Raw genomic sequence first — 23,936 nt, 5'->3', positions numbered from 1 at the left:
GTGTGTTTCCTCCCACTAAGGGTTTTCATGTGTGTGTGTGTGTGAGTGTGTGTGTGTGCATGTGCATGTGGAGGACTGTGCTTGTGTGTGAATGAGTTCTCTGTATCTGCCTCACTGAAACGCTATGTGCTTCTGTTACTAATACTGACGCTATCGCCTGCTACATATGGACTGGACACTTTATTGATATTATTAACCAATATAATCTCAACAGCTTGTTGTTTTCGATCTTTAATTAGCACAAACCTTTAAGATATTTTTGTTGTGAAATTATATCGCAGCGTCCCAGTTCAGTTGCTACATCCTAATAAATAGTACAGAAGAATAAAATAGCTAATATCTAAATGTGCTGGTTCGAAAGAAATTTAAATGCATGAACGTAGCTGTGAAATAATTATTAATTGTAATGTAATGGATTTAGCTATAGATTTTAATGCTTGCATCCAAACGAAAACCGTTCGTTACAAGGGTTTGGTGTTATCACGGTTTACTAACTTGAAACTTTCCCATTACTGCTGTTAGGCTGTAGTAAAGGCCAGACACATGATCCACAGAAGTACGTGAGCGTTTGTGAACAGTTCTGGGCCTGAATAAATTAAAAAGTGGCACCAACTTGTTACACGAGAGACTAATAAACAATTCACAATTAAAAATAGTCTCTTAGTGAACTAAAGATGCTTCAAACTTGTGGATTTTTTGGTGTTTACAGATTTATTTATTTATTTGCTAAGAAAAAGCAGGCATAAATTGGTGCTTTTATGAATTAACATTTGTTTTGTTGTTGAAAGAATTCAATACTTTTATTCAGCAACGATGCATTAAATACATTTATAATGTTATAAAAGATTTCCACAAAATATTAAGCAAGTGTTTTCAACATTGATAATAATGAAATGTTTCTTGAGCATCAAATCATCATATTAGAATGATTCCTGAAGGATCACGTGACACTGAAGACTGGAGTAATGATGCTGAACATTCAGATTTGATCACAGGAATAAATTACATTTTACAATGTATTCAAATAGAAAACAGCTGTTTTAAATGGTAATATTATTTCACATTTTTACTGTATTTTTAATCTAATAATTACAGCCTTGGTGAGCAGAAGAGACTTCTTTCAACAACATAAAAAAATCCCTAAACTTATATGGTAATTAAACTGCATTTATAGTACTTCATATCCACAAAATAACATTCAGAGTAATACTTTGTGCAAACAGTAAAATAGACTAGCTTTGAGGCTTAACTTCTGTCTTGACTGTAAAAACAACATTAAAACAGATGGAGAGATGGGAATTCAGATCGGCCACCAGAGGTCCCTGTCATTCCAGAATTATTGACTGGTTGCTATAGTTACGCACCTGTTCCTTGATGTTTAACCAGATACCTGTTCAAATCCCATCTTTACTCGTTCGGTCCTGGGTGTGTGACAGAGCCGGAGCTGATAGTCAAGTGTTCAATGCACAGAAATGTTAGTTTTATTCCTTCCACTTTTTCAGGTGTGAATGCCTGTAGGTGAAATATAATATGGATTTGGCTCTGATGATAATGGAGGCTTTTCTCCAGTGCACAGTAATCTTTCTAACAAGCTCCTACTGGTTTTTGTACAACCCCTCATTAAGCAATATATAAATTACAAAGAGGCCGTTTCTTGACTCTGCTTGAATCATTTGCAGGTCTCTGGCTCTCTTGGAGGTTTTCCAAAAGCAAAAATGTGTTAATTAAAATTAATGACATCCCATATTATTAAATAAAGAGGTAAAGGTTCCATTGATGAAACAGAATTAATATTTTATTATCATTTTGGTCTGTAGAAACACTGGTTGTAGTTGTAGGTTGTTTTCCGATGAACACACTTATTAACTTAATTCTTTCCATTCATACGGTGGAAGTATTTAGAGACATAAAAATATCTGAATGTCACTGTTACTAAGTAGCACTGCAAACTGAGTAGCAGTTCATTTATAGAAATAAAACGCAAATACACTTGACAAGAAGAAGAAAAAAGAAAAAAAAAATCACATAAAGACTTTAAGATGGTTTTAACCCTTAAACACATACCTTGTGATTTCATTCACTACCCTCCTCATTCATTTTTTTTTAAAAGTTAGACATCAACCTTCTTAGTATTCCTCAATCAATTCATTATAAACAATATAACAAGAAGAAAAAAAAATGATAAAATGATGCCTGTTTTCCCATTCATTTTTTGTAAAATAAATTATATATGGTTGCTAACGATAACGAACGGTTGTAACAATCTAAGTATATATTTTTTGCACAACAATAATTGAATCTTTGATGACTGAATAAGTGCAATTCACCATTATTCCACATGGTGGCGATGTCTGATCCACAATGATGATGTGATGTTTCACTCATAGTTACCGCAGGCAGAAAACAAAAGAATAGGAAGAATAATCAGAAAAACTTGAAATGGCTCAGCGACTCAAGTACTGACGCAATCAAATATTACTGTCACTGTCACTTGATGGTGGATCTAGTAAAATAGCTGTCAGCGATCAAAATATTGGTTTTGAAGATGAAAACGACGGTTTTGAGAATATGGCTGGGCTGGCGAATATGAGCCAGATGCTGAATGTACTGAGAAATGAGCTCTGATGAGGACAGTGATGATGGTATAAAACTTCTGCTCAAACTGAACCCTTCCAAGCTCCAAAAGATAACAAAATATGCTTTATTTCATCCTTCTGTAACTGTTACTCTAATATCTGTGTTAGATACAGATCCGGGTCGCTAAAGACCCGAATATGTAATGATTGGCAAAACATTCATGCATTTAAGGGTTAAATGACAAAACAATAGAAATAGTGTTGAAAAAGTCTATGCAATCTAATGCAATGACATTCAGACATTTACATACTTTTTGATGGCCACCGTATAAATGTTTTCCATAACTGTAAATATGCATGGTTGTGCCTCATCTATGATTCCTGATGTCCTTTCACAGGCAACACGTAATTGGCTGGGTATAACCCTTGGACTCCGCCCTCCTTCACCCCCCAGCACCAGCCCTGATCATCCTCTTCCTCAATCTTGAGGAACTCTTCACCTGTGAGACAGAGCGACAGCCGTCAGCGCCTCAGTGAGATTCAGTTTAACTTCACAAGGGTCGAAGATCACCTGCTCTGAAGGACAGTTCATCTTCTTCCTCTCCGGTGTAGTTGTACAGCGCTCGCACACGCACTCCTCCGATCATGACCCTGCGGGAGAAGATGACAGAGAAATCTGAGCGCTTTCAATTTTACCTCAACTCCTGAGGCGTCCAAACCGTATGGAAGCTAAAGTGCTATTTTACTATTATGCTAATATATTATATACAGTGTAATAGATGGAAATGTTATATGCAATTCAAATGCATGAATCTACTATATGCCTCGAAACATAACACTAAAAGAAACCTCGCCAGCACTGATTAATTCCTCCCCAAAAACGTTTATTCAACCCACTAAACAACTTGCAGCCATTAACATTGAATATACCTTAAAGCACACCGAACACCATCATTAAAAAGGTGACATTCACAAATGTGAATCTGCCCAGGACTGGCTGCCCTCCAAACACAGTGTCCGCATAAGAGAGAAACTGTTTTAAAGGAGACTCATGCCTAAAAGAGTTACAGTCCTCATGGCAGAATAAAACAGTTCACAAAGATGAAAACATCTCAACTGGAGCTCAGCCAAAAGCACACTGGAGGAAGATGACAAAACCAACTTTTGGGTCTTCATGCTTAAGTGCTAAAGATTGTCAGTAAGATTGTTCATCACAATGAACACACACAGCGTCCCTACAGTGAAACATGGAAGTGGCAGCATGTTTTATAGATGTGCTCTGAGGAAGGGACAACAAAACTCATGAAGGAGCGGAACACACACACACAATCTTGGAGGAAAAGTCATGTTGCAATACCTGGCTGGCTGCCTATTTTAAGCTTTTTTCGAATATAACCTTTCATGCAGTGTGTAATATAGCAGTTTGTGAATGTAAAAGGCCTGCAAAGTTTTAAAGATTTAACAAATCTGCATAATGGTCTTCATTGGTTGCCTGTGAACCACATTTGCTTTGCCCCGCCCTCAAACGCTGAAGCTGTCGCTGAGACGTTTGGTTCGTGTTGTTGAGAAGACGCTGTTTTCTGCAATGCAAATACACTTTAGAGAGACTGAATCTTCAAACGAACCGTTTTCAAACTCCAGAGAAAAGAGCTGATGCTGCAATGTAGAATAAGTATCTGGAGAAAATTAAAAGGTTTTTTGACCCTTGCATGTAAACCTATTGTGAGATTTGAAACCAAAGATAGTGTGTCAACCAAGATAATGTTACCTTAAAGAGCTATTTCTACCTGATTTAACACATAAAAATGAGTTTTGTGGGTATAAAAGTATGTATTCAGGTTGATTCAGTGATCGTCAATCATATTTCTGACTAGGAAAAAAAACATGTTAATTTAGATGTTAACCATTTTTAAATTCTATCTATAACATTCCATTCAATGCATCATTATTTTTGAACATTAAAATCAAAGAAAAATTAAAGTAAAAGAATGGAACGTTCACAGACTGTTAACAGCATGCACTACATGCTATTTTTAAGTATGCATTGTGCAACAATAAGCATTTTAAAAAGTAGTATGCAACATTGTTGTCACATGACCTCGTGTTTAATTCAGTGACTGCCAGCCAGGTATCATGCAAGAAACATAAATATGCATTTTTAATGCATTTTGTGTAAAAAACATTTCTTCAATCTTTTGACGGCTGATCAGATGATCAGATGAAATCAGCTCCAGTTCATTCATCACAGTGGAAATGAAGGTCAAGCTGAGCGCATTATAATATTGCACACAGCATTCTGCATATTTCGGCAAATGACACACTTCACCTTTATGACTGCAGTTCACAATCATTCCTCATCCAGCCGAATCACTTCAGCCGAGAAGGATTTGAACCGCTGACAGACGGAAACCCAAAGAGACTCGCTGCTCAATACTTACACATTTCATTTCATAATCTGATTCATTTTCTAATTAACTTGAATTAATTAATATTACCTTTGACATTATAATAGAGCACGTTGAGTGCAACAATTCTCAGTTAAGGCAAGACACTACAGGTGAATAGGGTCAAAATGTAGACTAATAAACATCACCATAATTTCCCTAGTTGATTAATTACAGTACATCAAGACTATTGTAATTTATTACAAGTTCTCTGAAATATGTTTAAATACTGAAATGAGGCATTATTTAATTAAATATGCCCTAATTTGCATACATTTCCAGAACACAAATGTGACACTGATAAAGCCAGGTTGCTTCATTTTGTTGACATATTAGAGCTAAAGTTTTTTTTACAAAGGGGATCTCTTTTTATCATAAATCAGAAAATACTGTCAACAGAAAATTCATGTTTTAGGGATAAAATGTATTAAATCAGGCAAATTATACATGAACAAACCCCTCTGTAAAACCCGTCAGAATATAGATAGGAATAAAACCGTAAAGTTTTTAACCTTAAGGTTAAGCTTTTAACCTTAAATACATCATAGTTGAAAATTTAGACAAAAATCTAATGGTGTTAAATATACAATTATAGACACTTTATTGTGTGTGTGTGTGTGTGTGTGTGTGTGTGTGTGTGTGTGTGTGTGTGTGTGTGTGTGTGGTGAGCTTACGCTTTCTCCTCAGGTCCTCTGTGTGCTTTTGGTTTCTTTCCTGGTTTTTGTTTTTTAATCGGAGGATTCCAGTCCTGCACCAAAAACACACATAGACGAGATTAGAGGACAAAAACACAGAAAGAAAGAAAGAAGAATCAAATGGGTCCTGTAGTCATTTTAAAACTTGTTTTGTGAATAGTCAAGTCATGAAACACTAAATTACAACAGTTTTTGACACAATCTGGATGCATATGATGACACACACCTCTATTTTGGGCCAGTCGGTTGGCATGCCCGGCCCATGGTTGTTCTTCCACCAGCGGAGATCATCAGGTTCACTGATGGACATGAGTGTGTGATGTAGTTCACCGTACACTGCTTTTATACTGAAACACACGCAATATACATATAAAAACCCTCAGGCTCAAACCCCATCAGCTTCCATAATATACATACATATAAAGTATACATACAATTTTTTCCTCAGAATTGTTCATTTAAGCTTGCAAATGCAAATTATAAAGTCAGAATTTTGAGATATAAACTCGCAATTCTGAGAAAAAAGTCGCAATTACCCTTCTTCTTTTTTTTCGTGGTGAAAACAAGCCTCCATAATATATACACATACATACATAAAGTGCAGAAAGCAAATATATATGTACACACAGGGTTAGAAATGGACACCCGCCAAATGCGGTTAAAAATCAACTGTGGCGAGTAACGCTGTCAAATCACGAGCCAATTTGGCGTTACTTATTATGTTTACTCACTTTGCTGGGGAAGTTCGTGTATGCCAAATCTGCGCAGATTTAGCACAAATACTCAACTTGTGAGTCATCATGATATATTAAATCCAGCGTATTGCGCAGAATCTGCTCATATCTGGTTTACTTGAACACACACGCCACTACGCAACAAATAACGGCGCGCTTGTTCATTTGCATTGAAGCAATAGCGAAGATTAAAAAGCATTTGGTTAACAGAAAAGACTTGAAAAGATTGTTATTTTCCAACATCCTACTTTTTTTTTTTTTTGATGTTCTTTGTACTGTATTGATCTGTCCACCTAAAACACATTTTTGTTGAAAAGGATGAGGATAAAAGAGGAAGGGAAGAGATGGCTGGATGACAGGATTTTGTTAAAATAAGAAATTAATGTATGAAATCCAAATTTTATAATATATATATATATATATTGCTGTGACGTAGTTAATTTGGATTGTTTTATCTTTTGGCTAGTAGAAGTTCTGAATGGCCGGTAACTTTAGCAGCCAAATTGGCCGGTGAGTGAAAATGTTAATTTCAACACACATAATTTTTTGTTAAAAATCAATTTCAATTGAAACTGTTCTGAAATCAACACTAACACATATTTGTTTTTGCTCCCTTCATAATGAACGGATCGCTTTAATGTATTCACTACAAAAAAACAACAAAAAAACTATCACAATTGTTTTATGGCAGCTAATGTAATGTTGTAATCAAACGCGTGTTGCCATTTTAAACCTCTCATTGTTGGTGATGTCGAGGTGTCTGTGAATGGACAGGAAGGCCTGTTTCAGGAAGCTGATCCTCTTCTTCTCCTCCTCCTGTGATTGGTCGAATACAGACTCCATTTCCTCCATGTATCGCGGTGCAAAGCCAGTGACGTCCTCTAGGACCTTCTCATAACGATCACGTGCCTGCAAAAACACGTAAATAATTCATGAATATATTATATATAATAAATATAATATGTATGTGTAGAAAGCCTCATTGCTCATTGACCTTGCTGCGCTCCTGTGTGGCTTTCTCTCTCGTCTGCTGAATCTTGGACAGTTTGCTCTCACTCAGGTTGGCGTTGTGTTTGGCTTGATTCTCTTTTTCCTGAGCGATCTGCTCCCTCTGACATGACTTATGATACGCCGCACGGGCCTTTTCCAGCTAATGGATACACAAAAACTTATTATTAGGATCACGTAGTGCTTTTCATGTCATATTCAGCTCTAACTTATGCTATTAAATGCACTGGGAATACAACTCATCTCATCTTCTCTCTCTAACTGGGACGTTTCCAATGTCAAGTAATATTTTTTTCCTCACTAAAAGCTGAATGCTGTATGAAAGGAAATAAATGCAGATAATAATAGGGTACAAATTTGAACTAATAGATATCACCACAATTTCCCTATAGTTGATTAATCACAGTACATTAAGACAATTGTTTTGAAATGCAAGTTTCCTGCAGTGTTGTTTAAATATGCTGTGAGGCATTATCTAATTAAATTTGCACATACATTTCCAGAGCTCAAATCTGGAAAATTTCTGGTTTCCTTTTATTGGCATGTTAGAGTTAAAGGGTTTTACAGAAGGGATTTTGGATATCTATTTTTATTATTCCATAAACCCCCAAAAAATACAGTCAACGGACAGAAAAAAATATTTTTAGGAATAAACTGTATAAAATCAGCCAAATGATATATGAACAAACTCCTCAGTAAAAATCTTCAGAGTATAGACGGGAATAAAACTGTAAAATTTGGTGTATATAAGTGATACCGAAGTGGAGAAAAAACTCAGAATAATGGCCTTTAATGATATGTATTGTAATTGAAATCTACGCTAATAGATCTACGTGTAATAAATGTGTATTTCGGATGTTTTCTTTCCACTAGTTAATGAAGCAAAATAGCTTGAAATAGCCTGTTTTTTCCTGTACTATCTTGCTTTAATATACTGAAATACTGAGTGGGATTTTAAAACAAATGGTTCAGTTATCGCCTATTAATTTGAAATAGTTGGCGACCTCCAGCGATTATATCATCGTCAGTATACGTCTTACTATCACCTTCTTTAATCTCTTCACCCAGGGCTTCTGAGCACGTGAGAAAGCCGTTCCAAGGTCATGTGACTCCCTGAAGCCGCAGAACATTTTCCGTGGGAACGTCTCTTTCTTCCACGAGCGAATGCGCTCTCCGTCTTCTGAAACCAGAGACTGGGAGATTGACGTGTGAAGGGCAGACAGACGCTCGGTGGACGAGAAAAAGCACTGCCACGCTCGCAAGAGGGACCCGTACAGCGGCCCTGAGAGAGAGAGAGAGAGAGAGAGAGAGAGAGAGAGAGAGAGAGAGAGAGAGAGAGAGAGAGAGAGAGAGAGAGAGAGAGAGAGAGAGAGAGAGAGAGAGAGAGAGAGACATCAGCTTTTATCCATTTACGTCACACTAAGCAAAACTGCAACTGAACTTGACAGCCAGCAGATTTTTGTTTTTATGTAACAGTGCTATTTTAATATCACTGAGATACTGTTAGCTTTTGTTAATATTTTGAATTAGCTTTTATTTTTATATTTTTCTGTTTTAATTTTTTTTTAAATGCATTTTTTTTAATGTATTCTTATTTCAGTTTTAGTTATTTTAGAATTAAGTTAAAATTTGTTTTATTTCAAGTAATGAAAATGTTTTTTTTTTCATGGTTTTAGTTAAAGGGGTGGTTGATTATGATTTCACTTTTCTAACTTTAGTTAGTGTGTAATGTTGCTGTTTGAGCATAAACAACATCTGTAAAGTTACGACGCTCAAAGTTCAAAGCAAAGGGAGATATTTGCTTTTAAAGAAATCGCTTTTTAAGGACTACAACAAACGGCTGGTAGAGACTACACCACATTCCTCCCGGGTTAATGACATCACCAACCCTAGAATTTACATAAACCCCGCCCCCTGAACACGACTTATAGATTATCAAGACAGAATATGCTAATCAATGACTAGAAGATAACTACACATACGCTACATAAATTCATCAACTAACCATTCAGAAATGTCCTGTTGCTTCTACATGTTGTCACTTCTTCTTGAGTCTCTCCATCTTTCTGACTCCGGTTTGAACATAAAAGGCTAAAAGTTTTTGAAATTTTCAGTGCATGTGTGTGTGAGGTAAAAGGACACGAACTCTTGTAACTCCGCCCTCTGTGCCGGGAGCAGCAGCTCATTTGCTTTTAAAGGAACAGACACAAAAACGGTGCGTTTTTGCTCACCCTCAAAAAGTAACAATTTTAACATGCTATATAAAAATATCTGTGGGGTATTTTGAGCTAAAACTTCACATACACACTCTGGGGACATCAAAGTCTTAATTTACATCTTGTGAAAAGGGCATTATACCACCCCTTTAATTATAATAACCCTGGTATGTAAAAGAGCAACAAAATAAGGGGTGGGTTGATGATAACAGAATCTTCAGATTAAAGCAAATGAAACTACTGTACAATAACTGACAAAGACATCAAATACAAAAACTCAAAAATGAGCAAAGATTCAATAATACCTATGCCAGTTTTAGTGAGTGTGACGCTTCTGAAAACAGTGGACCAATTTCGGACCAATGAGATCTGACTGTGGGCGGAGCTACTCTGAGTTTTAAACTGATCACTTATTGACAGTTTTTGACAGGTCAGACTGAAGCACTCACGAGTCTCAGTGATTGATTTCCACTTGCTGCTCCACTCAGTCAGCTGACGGGCGTACTGTCGCTCCACATGAGCCCGGTCCTTCATACATGCTATGATGTCATTACACGCTTGGTACGACTCTGATGTCCTCCGCACCGTCCGCACGTAATTTCCTGGCTTGAGACAAGAACAGAAGGAAATGGATGGCGTATTTTTGTAGGCCAAAACCCAGAAACAAGTTAGCATTTTAGCACTTAAAGTCAATGGGGGCTTTGAATGTTTGTTTGTTATTTGTTAAATACCCGAAATAAGGTCTGTGGTGAACACAAGATATTTTCACATTTTATTCTGTGACATAAAATGCATCCGTAAAACTCCCTTGTGATTTTCTGAAGAGCCTACAGAGACTACAGAGGTTGTTGGACATTAAATGTCATCAAAACTGAACAGGAAAACTCATAGTCAGGTAATGAATATGTTTTTTAATGATCTAACTATAATAACTCTAGTATGTAAAAGAGCAACGTTTACAAAATAATGGTGGATAGATGATGACAGCATCTCCAGATTAAAGCAAATGATCGTGATTGGACTAACCAAATTTACATATGTTAATGAGTGATTTTTTGCCATGTTACCAAAAGTAATTGTGCAAATTATATGACAAAGATGATAATATATAATTTCCCAAATGGGGGACTGGGAACATAATGTGTGCAAAGTTAGCACATCTGCATAATATACAAGAGGACAATATATTAGCAATAGGCTTTTTTTAGAAAGGAAAATGTAAAAGATAAAAAATATGATTTAGAGAGAATATATTGAATAAATAGTTAAAATGGGGGGAACAATTTTCAGATATTTGTGTGCCACACTTTTTAAAATAAAGGTTCCAAATGTGGGTTTTCACAGTGATGCCACAGAAGAATAATTTTTGTTTCCCCAAAGAACATTTCAGTAATCAGTTCTTATAATATATAAGATAATACATAATATAACTTAATTTTTTTTTGTGTGTGAAGAATATTTAAATAATCTGAAGAACCTTTTTCCACTATTAAGAAAGGTTCCATTAAATGTTACAGATTCTTTATGGAATGATGGATGCCCATTTGAATCTATGTGAATTGAGTCTCTCATGAAAAGCACTATTTTGTGTGGCACATGCTATGTAGTGCAACCCAAATCAGTCACTTTTGATCTATGGTGCTGCCGTAGAAGGAAGCTACCTATGTAGGGTGTAAACAGCAAGGCAGCTCACTATAGGTGTTGGGTCAGCTTTTTCCTTACCATCCAGAAGCTGATTTTGTTGAGGTCCTCAGGTGGGCCTGCGGGAGTGTCCGCCATGGTCACAGCTGGCTGCAAAAGACAGTCTGATTACATGTGTGTAAGTGAGGAAGAATCTGCATGCTTCATGTTATGGAGTATAAAACCAATACACCAAGAGAAGTCCAAGTTGTCCAGTTTCCTCAAGGCTGTTGTTACCCCTGCACTATCAGAACCTGCCTTGACACATCAGGTGACATGTATTCAGGGGCATCTGGGTATGTTTACTCATTTGTTTCCACAATCCTCCTAGAGGCTTCATGGCAAACAGACGGCCGCTCACTGCAGCGTCTCAGAAGTTTTTGAACCTTCTGCACATTTGCATTCCCCGGGCCTGTTGTTTCATCGGATGTAAACATCTTCTTGTTTTGACATATTGCAGAATGAGTTACATGCAGCAGTTTAGAAGTGTTAGAGATTTGTTCAGAACACTATGAGCAATGGTAATGATGCTTGACTTGCAAACACAGATGCTCTTGAAAAAGAAAAAAACGTCACCTGTGTACAGCCAGGTTGTTCCTTTTGACTTTTACAATATAACAACAGCCAACATTTTAGTCATGTTGATGAGTAACTTTAATCTAATATATGTCTATATTTATGAACTGAATGTAATGTTTTCGAAAAATTAAATTGCATGTCATTTGCAAATGAATGAAAATGTATTAAAGTTTAAATTTATCTTTATATGTGTCATTTCATAATTATTTCTATTCTCTTTGACGTGGTTAAAGTGCACTGTCGACTGAAAAATGTATGGTACACAAAAATAATGTAATTTCTATCGAAACTTGTATGTCATGTATTTAAATATATTGACAGTTAAACATTTGTAATGAAGAAGTTCCAATTTAGTGCATTTAAAATGTATTAATTGAAAAAAAAGTAACATCAGATAACACACTAGTTAAAATTTGAATCAACTACTTTATGTGTGCTTTAGTATGCATGTCAAATGTGTACTTTAAAGCACAGCAAAAGATCATTAAAGTGCACTCCCTTTAAATGGCCTTTTTATTTCATTAATATCATATTATCTGCAAGTACAGCTTTTTAAAAATATACTTTTAAGATTTGGCGTACACTACAAGTGCATATTAAATATAATTAAGAGAACTTTTTCACAAGGTAACAAAGTCTAAAATTACATCCGCTGTGTTTTGGGGTCAAAAACACATGGTCACAAGATGCAAAATAGCAAATGACGAGAGCAACAAGTCCTGCGACCCGCTTGATATAAAAAAGAGTCTGTAGAGCAGTGATTCTCAATCTGTTGTCTGCAAATCACGGCAACTTGATTGGATGATGATTAAAATAAAAAAAGATCTGAATAGTCTTGCAAAAATAATGCACTGGTAAAAAATTAAGGCAACTTCAAAAATGATAAGTGTATGAGAGCCACTGCTATAGAACACAAAACTATTGACACATAATATGACTTGTGCCTAAATGCATGGGTGAAACTTTACAATAAGGTTTCATTTGTTAAAATTAAACAAGAACTAATAATGAACAATACTTCTACAGTAATTAATCATCTTTTAACATTTAATGATACATTTTTAAAATTAAAAGTTGAATCTGTTAACATTACTTAGTGCACTGTGAACTACAACTGGTCCATTTTATTCAATTAAATAGAAATTCAATTCAATTTCTATTGAATTTAATTGATTTGTATTTTTATGGCATTAATAAAGATGAATAAATGCTGTAAAAAATGCACTGAGTGTTGTTGTTAGTTAATGTGAGGTACAAATGAGACCTTACTGTAAAGTGGTAACACTTTATGCATGTATTTGAGAAGTCTATCTGATAAAAATAGGTCGTGGGTGAGTTTCTGGCCGTTATCCAGAGCATGCAACTGTCCATGTGAATCACTCTGGGGACTCGCTGCATGCGAGACTGCAACTGGATATAGTCAGTTGTGATGATAAACATCTCTGAAATGCGCGGTGAATTTAATACGATTAAAACTGACAGAAATCTTTATACTAAAGATAAGGCTCACAAAATCACACAAACTAGCCAAATTAAAGAACGCCAAAATAATTAATGGACATAACTGCATCGGTATGTATTAATACATGCATTTATAAGCATACTATAAAGGCGTGTCTGTCTGTGTGTGTTGCTACTGGAATCTGGGATCAGAAATAGAGTTCTCCCCCACCCAGGATTCCATGCACCAGCCGAGCGAACTCCAAATAAACAAGAGCTGGTGGGTCATCTTACACATGCTTCACAACACACACACACACACACACACACACACACACACACACACACACACACACACACACACACACACACACACACACACACACACTGTGCAAAATACAACAGTCACAAAGTGGAGTGATATTTGCCCCCCTGGAGGCGATTTTATCAGAAAGTAAAGCTATAGTTAAATAAACTAATTAAAATGATCACTGTCGAGTCTAAACCCATAACTAGAACCCAGAATAAAATTGTCAAATATATCCATTAGAGTCACATAAAATGCCCACAAATTTAAAACATCATCAGAGGGATTTCCCTTAAGTCCAGGTTCACTTCTGACCGTGATGGTCATTTATATTCTCATGTTTCTGCATGAGAAACCTACATGAGATCACAATCATATCTCTAATATGAAAGAATGGCATAGGGAAAAACACATGTATACAAAAATACAGCATCATATCAAAATTAAATCACATCTTTAAATAAACTCATAAAGCCCAAAAATCTAGGATTTTTGTTATTGCACGTAACAATCAATTGATAGTAAAGTACAAAAACATAATAGAAGCATTTCAACAGCACTGATCTATTGATCAAGCTCTGCGTGAGCTAAATATACACATTAACACACAAAAGTTAGTTTTTCACATGCAACACTTTCAGATAAATCAGCGTGTGTGCGCAACACTCTTTACACTGTATGGGTAGTTGACGTGACACACATCTAAAACAATTTTTTATGATTATCATGCATGCATATTTTATGAGCTCATATTATGAACTAATTGTACCTACTTAAAAAAGAGGTGCAAAACTTTTTCTTTTTTTTTTTAAAAAGATAGAAAAAAGACCAGTTGCAGCACCTAAAATAAAAACATTCATGTCAATCTAATCTTAAAATCTTGATGCTGAAAAAAAAAAAAAACATGAACATGTTATTTGTCAACTACCCAATAAACTTAAGTTAAACTGAATAGAAAAAAAACAAGGCTTTTTACCTCCAGTCCTTGGCTTGTTCTGTCCTCCTTCAGGATCCTTCACTTCTCTCCCATGTCTCTGTCTGTCTGATGTTCACTCCAGTGTCTGTGCAGTCAGTCAGCTGTTGCCAAAGTGCATATGTACATGCAAGTGTGTGTTCTCCTCCTCTCTCTCTCTCTCTCACACACACACACACACACTGAAACATACATAATCTCTCATCTCAGTGTAAATGAGTTGTCAGGTGTGAAATTTAAGTGTGTTGTAGAATGTGAGAGTTATTTCAGCTCTCTGCCAACCACAGCTCAGAGCGAAAAACCGCCAACATGTGAAGCAATTAGTGTGTATCGGTGTGGTTCATAAGTTCAGAAGCAAACAATACAGCCTGAACAGAATATGCAATTTCTATATCAAAGCATTTAAAGTTATAAAGTGCTTAACTTAGCATCGTAACACTGGCTGAGTGAATGTTGATGATTGTTTATTATCAGAGTTCATCACCTCAGCAACAGGAACGGTGAAGAACCCGCAGTGATCTCTACTGCATCATACACAGTCAATGGTGGCCTGTGGGAATTTAAGAAATAGTTCATCCTAAAATAAAAAAATGACATTATTTACTCACCTTAATGGTTGTTTCTTCCATGGAACAATGTTCAAGCATTAAATTAATAAAGCACACAGTGAAAATAGGCTGTTAAGCTGCAAAAATGGCTAAAAAAATAGGGGGGGGGGGCACTTACTGTATGTTTTGCGTATGATTGTTTCTCAAGAACAGATGAGAATAAATTCAACGAGAATAATTTATTCAAACCTCTTAAGTAGAGCTTATGTATCATCATATTCATCAATTATTGTACAGAACAATAGAAATATCTGATATTTATATATATACTTTAATTCTGCATTCATTTCCATACACACACGCACACATATATTCATATATATTTCCTTTGTTTCTAATTCCTTAAATATATTTTCAAATGAAATGGAGTTATGCTTTACTCCTATAAAACAACCACCACCGCCATCACAAAACACACACATACACACACAGTCCGTGTTTGTGTGTATGTGTGTGCGTGTAGGTTAAAAAGAGCGCACTTAAGCAATATAAACGATGGGTTCTTTCATTGTGTTCTGATCTTTGGAAGACTGATTCTGCTTATGGTATTAAAATGCTTACATACTTAATCCTTATATGGTTATTATTGGCATTACGATGACTGTTTTTAGTGCTTAAAGTCAACACGAAATAGTTTGTAACCCATTTTTCTTTCATAATCCAACATATTTTCCGATTTAAAAAAGGACATTCACTGATAAAAATGTAAGGCAAGGCTTGTTTTTATCTATCGCAAATTGATTGGATGGTGAAAAGTCACTCAACATGACTGATGGTTAAAAATAAGAGAGCTTGATGACATCAGCCAAAAAGGAATTACATTTGTTTTCTTTGGAATAATGTGCACTGGAAATGTGTATTAAAAAAGTAAACGGGGTCGATTCTGATTTCATGTTGACCTTAATCATCATATTATCAGATGAATCAAAGCCTGTACGTCATGATGCTAAAATATGCACAGTAGCCTCTTTTTTATCAATATAATGATATAATATTACTAAAATTCATTACACTTTTTGATATAGTCATCCCAAAAAACAATGAAAGAAGTACATTCTTTGTGTGTCTCTGATTGGCTGAAGAAGTTTGCCCATCTGGCTTCAGCTGAGATGACAAACATTTGCTCAGAACGACGGAGACGATGACTTTAGCTTTCACTCGGCAAGAGTGTTTGAGTATTTCATAGCACTTCTCCTTTGCAATCATCCCCATCTCTGTCCTTCAGTGGAAGTCTTTCCCTTTCATCCCAAGTGCTTTTTGTCTAACCACATTCTTTCTTTCTTTCTATCCTCAAACTAGTTCTCTCTAATTCTCCTCTAGCTCTGAGTCGTATCATCTCTCATGCGTTCGTTCTGCCCTTCAGAAGAAACAGTGGAGACAGAGAAAGCAGAGGAGAGCCTAGAAAACATGGAAGGGGGAAAGGAGGAAAAGAAAGGAGGCAGAGCATGAGGTATAAGAAACAAAAGTGCTTGACCATCTAGAGACTAAGATGAAGAATTTGGCATTCAAAAAGCAATTAGTTACATTAGTGTGCAGTATGTAATTATAGGGCATGTGTCAGTTGTGTAATTTTAAATAAATGCCATGTTTAACAAAAGGAATGAGATGCAATTCAATTGATTGGTGTGTTCTTAAATGGAATATGAAAAATCATAACTCAATGCATTTATAATATACACTACCAGTCAAAGGTTTAGACACACTTGACTGATTTTATGTTTCTTTCAACCTGATTTTAGGTTGACTTTTGATCTAAAGCCTTCTCTCTATGTTTAAAAAAAAAAAAAACAACAACTAGAAACTACACGTTTGCACGTGCATGAAAACAAAAATGTGAAAACTTATTTAGTCACTACATTATATAAATATTTCCATTTGTATTATTTCATAGTTTTCATACTTTACTATAATGCTAAAATTAGAAAAATGTACATAAAGAATGAGATGATGTACAAACCTTTGACTGGTAGTGCAAAATAAAACGTATACATGAAAGTCACAGTCTCAAGAAATGGGTTTTGTGATCAAATTAAGTCTTCCTTAACTACTCTTCATCTTAAGCATACAAAAACATTGAGGGCAGACTATTTATTTGTCGAGTAAAGCTGCAGGCAGAAATATCCATGCAGAGCTAATTTTTAATGAAATGGTGGACCATTTTTAGAAAAACAAATGTAAAGGCTTTTTTCCAGTTTAAAAAATGATAATTTCCCCTTCACTTCTTCTGTCTAGTTTGCTTTCTAATGTTCTTTTGCTTGTTCATCAGATCCTCGTCTGAATCTACCCTTCATTTCCCATCCTTTTCTCATCTTCCTATCTCACCTGTCCGTAAGTCTCTTAAGCGCACGCTCAATGTTCATGCGATGTCCGACCCGACTCACACCCAGATCCAGGAAGTCCTCTTTTGTCAGAGATGGCAGGTGGGAGCCATCAATCTCGTTGTCGAGAAAACGTTCCCGGTGCTCTGCCAGATTCAGGTAAGTCAGCCAATCAGCAACATCATATTTGCTCCAGTAGGGGAGGGGCTTAGACACAAATGGCTGATTGGGTGGAGGAGGCGTTAAGGGCGGGTAGCCCATACAAGATGGGGAGGAGCCTCCAGACAGGTAGTTGGTAGGGGAGAGTGACCTAGAGACAAGCGCAGGGTTAGGAGGAGCCACCGCAGATGGGAGCGAGAAGAGAGGAGAAGTTTGGGGGAAAAACTGGTCTGAATATTGATGGGAGACTCCCAATGGGGGTGTTAAAGGGGGTTGGATTTCAAACAGAGAGCTGTAAAGAGGCGCAGATGGAAAGAGAGGGAGCGAGGATGGACGCGGAGGTCCAGGTTGCGGGTGGTCCGAACAGGAGATGAGGGGACTGGGCGCTCGACGGCGCTGAGTGTATGAATGAGATTCAGAACGCCGCAGCTCTGGCCCGGAGAACTGAAACTCTGAAACTTTTCCACGATACTTAGAGCGAAGTTTCGGAGACAAGGGATAAGGAGAATAGGATGGAGAGAGCGGTGGATAAGAGACAGAGGAAGGTGAGAGGGGCGCATGAGAGAGAGATATTGGAGAAATGGGAGGATGAGGTATTGATGGAGGAGAGAGTGGTGCATGAGCCAGGGAAAGAGGAGAGAGGGGGGTATGGGGCAGTGACGGAGGGGACAAAATACCGTGAGGAAAAGAAATAGGAGAATTAGATGGTGTCCAGTCTTTGAGAGGGGATGGAGCTGGGGTTGGGGTTAGAGGTAATGGGATCGGGATCGGGATTAAGGCTGGGGTTAGAGCTTTTACAGGAAGAGGAGACGAAGGTACAGGGTTCAGAGCCACAGCGGGGCAGTTAGATGTTAAAGAGTTAGGGGGCAGGTTTGGAGAGAAGGGGCGTTGGAGAGACTGAACGGAAGCAGGGATGAGAGGTGCACAGCCAGAGGAGGGATCACCTGGAAACCTGAGAAAGAGAAAATAAAGGTATGTAAACCAGAAAAAAGGTCATCAATAAGATGCATGCCAGTGAAAAAGTTTACCACAACAATGCTAAAGTGTTGTGTGTGGTTGCCAAAGAGAACTGAGGTGGGTTAACTTATTGGGTTGCTATGATTTGAGGTATCATTCATGTCCATAGCCAGAGGCGTAAAGTCCAGGTTCAGAAAGTAAAAGTCCTCCTCAGTATTTTGTTCCAATCACCTGGATTTGCTAATTAGCACAGTTTTTCAGCCAGGAGATTACTAATTAGTGAACTAATTAGTGAAATCAGCTGGCAGAGTTCATGGGTGGAATAAACATATGGCAGCACTTTTACTTTCAGACCCCTGGACTTCACACCTCTGTCCATAGCACAAACAGGGTAAGTTCCAGGATTTGTTCAAATGATTGTTTATTTGAAAAACTGGTTGCTTATGTTAGTTTATCCAGACTCAATTTGTCTATAATTGTGACTTCATTATCAATGCAAAAATTCAGGTAATTTCAAATGCAGTACTGTATTATTAGTAAGAATGTGTCTACGTGTGTGATTGTTTTCACAAGATGTCTCACCTATGATTTGGTGGTGGTCCCTGACCCTGCCAGCCACCAAGCTGTTGTAGTTTACTGCTGAGTTCATTTATGATGCTGGCCTTAACATTGGAGAGAGGAGAGTTCAGACGTCGATCCATAAACGCTGGAATCTTCACTTCAGTATCATCTACTCTTCCCTGTTCTTGCTCCTCCTCTTCCCTTGACCTGTACATGTTGGGAGCAGTGCTAGCCTGCCGCTGTAGCGGTGGTCCGGTTCGCCCATTCTGTGTGTGTGCGTGGTATTTTAACATATTTTGAGTGTGTGGTTTAGCTAGTGGCTGGTTTGGAGGTTTGGATTTATGAATGTGCGTTTTTTGTGTTTTTTGAGTGAATTTATCGGTGTGAGAAAGAGACAAATCCAGGGACAGTCTTTGGTCTCCTTTGAAACCATCCCCTACTATCCCGCTCTCCATACTTTCTCGCCTTCCTTCCCTCTCCTTCTCTTGGCCTCCTTCTCGATCCATTCTTTCTGCAAAGTTTTCCATGTGGTGATCACTGATGCTGTGACTCTCCAGTTCCTCAATTCCAGAATCAACCACAGGCTCCGACCAATCACGCCCCTTAAGTGCCGGAGGAAGTCGATCACTTGCTATAACTGATTTACTTTCCAAAGGCATAGTTGTGGTGACGGTCATTACAGCAGCAGGTGCAGCCATGGTGGAATACGACAGAGACACATTAGTGTGACCTTGGTGTTGATAGAAAAGTGGTAGAGGTCGATGCAATGACATAGGGTCAGAAGAGGAGGTGGTGGCTGGGGCGGAAGGGGAACTCGAAGGAGGGAAAATCTGAGGAGAAGGAAGAGATGGGGAGAGAGCTGACTGAGTCAGATTGGCCACCTCACTGTCATAAGATGTAAGACTAGAAGTGGCAGAGTCTCCCGCTTGTGGCGAGGATAAAGGCTGGGGTTGGCCAGTGTTTGGGTGCTGGGAATAGCCAGAGGGTTGAGACTGAGGAGGGTTTGCAGGAGGTATTTTAGGACACAGCTGTGGAGTGAGGATTAGAGAAGACGGTGGGAAAAGATATGGATGTACCACAGCAGAAGGATGGATGGGTGTCTGCTGTGAGTCAGCATGCATGTTGTCTGGTAGGGACATGGCATCTTGCGGGGGATTGGAAAGCATTTGCAGGGACTGTTGGTCATTGAGTGACTGAGATCCTGACAGCTCCTTCTGTTGTTGTTGTTGATTATATTCTGTTGTTCCATGGGTGTCTATTTCTATTCCGTTTGCAAACTGTATAGGGGGAGGTAGGGGCTCTGCAAATACAAACTCATCATCCACATCCACAGATGGAGCAGGAGGAGGAAGCATCATCACATCGCCACCCTCTCCAACCCTTAGATTTCCCCCTATCTTCACATCCTTCTCTCCCTCCTTTTCCATCCCACTCTCTCCCATCTTCTGTCCTCCCCTGTCATCCTGGGAATTACTGGTGGGACTTTTGTCAGCTGTGCCGAGTTCACTCTCCTTATCTATGTAGGAAGGCCTGCGGGGAGGAGGCTTGGGGGGTATCCTCTTGTGCCCTTCTCTCTCTCTTTCCCGCAGGTAAGTGTGGTACTGATTGGCTCTGTTGTCCCTGTCCTGAGGGTGAGACTGGTACTGACTGGCTTGATTATCTGTAAACCGCACCTTTGGTGTCCCTCTTTCCTCTCTATCCATAAGGTTCTGTTCATTCCATTCCAGGCTCCCCGTCCCACCTCCAGTCAATCGCAGCATTCGAGGAGACTGGGGGCGACTCTGTGGGCCTGGCCCACCTGTTGTTGGAGAGGCACCACTAAGGTAGACTGAGGTGTGTGATTGGTATATGTAGAATGGAGGAACGGGCTTTTGGTTTGTAGGGGAGACTGCAGAAGGAAAAACTCCAGTGCTGGACATCTGGCGACCGAAGTGCCGTTCCTCTCTACGTGTACGGTGGTCGTCTTTCAGTGCTCGCTCACGTGCTGCCAACGCGAGACCAAGCGGGCTTGTTGGGTCTAGAACTTTCCCCGTCAATGGGTGGATGAAGGTAGTGGCTTGATGAGGTGTAGCTGATGCGTACTGCGGCAACCCAAACGCAGGCGGCATGCTTAAGGCATCACCAGAGATCAATCCCTCATCAATAGATTTAGAAGAGCGCAAACGAGAGGTGGTGTTGGCCTCCAGTGGAGTTTGAGCAGATTCCTTCTCATCTAAAATATCCTCCTCAGAGGAGTAGTAAAATGAGGCGCTTTTCCGACGGGAATCACGGAAGCGCTCACGTTCCCGCTGTGCTGTGCTCCTGCCCAGTGTTTCCAGTTTACCTGGGATATTAGGTGGTGGAGGTGGAGTGGGTGTAGGAGCCATGACTGGGTTTTGAGGCTTTTCCTCTTCCTGCTCTTCATTCATCTCAGGAGACAGTTCTGTATCCTCACTGCTTGCACGGCTACTGTGCCCAGAGCTGCTGGTAGATGGCGCTTTAACAATAATCGTAGGGATTGAAATGGAACTTTTCTGCAATTTTTCTCGGGCTGTTGTCTCCTCCACCTTGCGCTGCTTCACCAACAGCCCCTTCCCACCTTGCCGACTTGCAATCTTAGCCACCGCTTGCGCTTGGTTACGCTGTGTGGTGGACTGTTTGGCGCCCACATCAGAGGGAGGTGTGGCGTTGCTATAGCCACGTCTCATACCCCCCATTCTTGCTCCTCCCATCTTGCTGGTATCAGTTTCAGCCTGTAAAACACAATATTTCTAAGATTTAATACTCTTTTTTTGTGGAAATATATGTAAAGGAAAAGACAAGAAAGAACAAAGTCTATGACCGATGGCACTTCTTGGGACCTTTGACCTATGGTATCAAGCTCTTACCCTGCGGTTGGGCGGGACCCTGTGCTGTGTCTGGGTGTGAGAAGGGTGGTGTGATGGAGGCAGAGGAGGGACAGCATAAAAATGTGTTGGTGCTGCTCTCCTATCTGTGTGGCCACCGGCAGACAGGGGCGGCTCAGGCGCTGAGGTGTCGGGTGGAGGGGGAATGTCCTCTGGTCCAGGCACAGAAAGACTACGGGACAACTTCATAGTAGGAGGATGGAGATGTCCCCTCTCCTCTTCTGTAACTCCTTTGGAGAGAAGACATGCAGAACACAGTTAAATAAAGTTTGTGCAATTCACCAACGACAGGTCACGGCTACAGAGGGTCACTTGTGGGGTTCCACAAGGATCAGTCCTTGGACCAAAGCTATTTTTTATTATATATCAATGATATTTGTAAGGTGTCTACTCAATTAAATTGTGTCTTTTTTGCAGATGATACAACTCTATTTTGCTCCGATCAAAATTTGAGACAACTTCTGCACACAGTGGAAGCAGAAATGAAAACATTTTAAAAAATGGTTCGATGTTAATAAATTGTCATTAAATATAAATAAAACTAAATTTGTTTTATTTAGTAATAAAAAAAAAAAAATACAAATGTCCAGATCAGAACTGAAATGAATGAACTAGAAATGGTAAGTGAAACTAAATTGACCACAATCTCAGTTGGAACATAACCTACATAAAGTCAAAAATTTCAAAAACTCTTGCTATCCTTTCCAAAATAAAAACACATTCTTGATTCAAAGGCCCTAAACATACTGAAATAATGGCCCAGTCTCTAATAATGACATATTGCGTAGAGATCTGGGGAAATACATACAAAACAACAATAAAACCAATTGTTGTTCTGCAAAAATACACAATAAGAATTATAAATAAAACAGATTATTATCACCTAACAAACAAGCTATTCATAAACTCTAAACTATTACAATTTAATGACTTAGTAGAATTTAAAATAGCCAAAATAATGTTTAAAATAATAAATAATACATTTTCAGACTGTGTCCAAAACCTGTTTCAGATGAAATCTACTCCTTATGAGCTCAGAGGAACACTCATGTTCAGTAAACCAGTGTCAAACAGAGATGTCTGTCTGTTCAGGGGGTTAAACTGTGGAATAGTTCTGATGATGAACTGAAAATATGTAAATCCATAGGTAGCTTTAAGAAATTATAACATTAGAATTATATTACATTATACAAAGCTGAATGAATTTAGCTTCTTCTTATTTTAGTCATTCTTTATGTGCGCAAGATGGCTTTGGTGTTTGGTGTTGTGTGTAAAATAAAATAAATGTAAAAAGGATTGGCGCAATTAGCATAAGCTTCAGCCGACACCTTTTTGGTCAAGTAACTTTTACACTGTTTTTTAATTTTGGTTTCTATGTTTGCTTGTACAATTTTTTTCTTTTATTTCTTTCTTTTGAAGTTGCTAAATAAACTAAAACCGAAATAAACTAAAACTAACTAACTAGCATCCGTAATTGTAATTGCAATTACAAATTTGATTAATTGTGCAGCCCTAGTAACAGTGCAATTGAACTAAAGAAATGGATTCAACACCTTCTGCATTTAAACTCACCCATGGATTTCTGACGCATCATCATAGCACGCTGAGTTGAATGGCCTGATGAAAACTGGGCTTGGTTATAACCATACCCAGACCCTGATGGCATCATGCCAACACCTGATTGTTCAAAAGTTTGCTGTGAACAAAGAAAAGAGACTGATGGGATTAAATATTTATCACATTTCCTTGCTGCCTCAGTGAAATACGGATTACAGCACTATATTCACACATGAACT

At 38.3% G+C, this 23,936-nt stretch overlaps 2 protein-coding genes across 2 annotated transcripts in view; both read right to left on the bottom strand.

The window, feature by feature from the left end:
- Positions 1-1,773: 1,773 nt before the first annotated feature.
- On the bottom strand, positions 1,774-15,084 carry LOC307153373 (protein kinase C and casein kinase substrate in neurons protein 3). Its single transcript, XM_079862811.1, has 10 exons — positions 14,656-15,084; positions 11,396-11,464; positions 10,123-10,279; positions 8,504-8,739; positions 7,444-7,599; positions 7,183-7,358; positions 5,942-6,062; positions 5,695-5,768; positions 3,148-3,227; positions 1,774-3,076 (listed from the first exon to the last, which is right to left on the bottom strand). The coding sequence occupies exons 2-10, from the start codon at positions 11,450-11,452 to the stop codon at positions 2,949-2,951; spliced, it is 1,185 nt and encodes a 394-aa protein (XP_079718937.1). The 5' UTR covers positions 11,453-11,464; positions 14,656-15,084; the 3' UTR covers positions 1,774-2,948.
- A 1,446-nt stretch (positions 15,085-16,530) lies between these two features.
- Positions 16,531-23,936, bottom strand: part of LOC307153339 (SH3 and multiple ankyrin repeat domains protein 1) — a 51,051-nt gene continuing 43,645 nt past the window's right edge. The window contains exons 24-28 of the mRNA XM_079862727.1: positions 23,713-23,836; positions 22,123-22,370; positions 19,277-21,987; positions 17,583-18,689; positions 16,531-16,658 (exon numbers count right to left, since the gene is read on the bottom strand). Of these exons, the coding sequence (XP_079718853.1) occupies positions 16,577-16,658; positions 17,583-18,689; positions 19,277-21,987; positions 22,123-22,370; positions 23,713-23,836 (4,272 nt within the window). The 3' untranslated portion in view covers positions 16,531-16,576. The remainder of the gene's footprint in view (positions 16,659-17,582; positions 18,690-19,276; positions 21,988-22,122; positions 22,371-23,712; positions 23,837-23,936) is intronic.

Source organism: Squalius cephalus, assembly GCF_949319135.1.
Source record: "Squalius cephalus genome assembly, chromosome: 25".
Classification (NCBI taxonomy): Eukaryota; Metazoa; Chordata; class Actinopteri; order Cypriniformes; family Leuciscidae; genus Squalius; species Squalius cephalus.
Note: the sequence above shows the minus strand (reverse complement) of the source record. Positions and strands in the feature narration are given on the sequence as shown.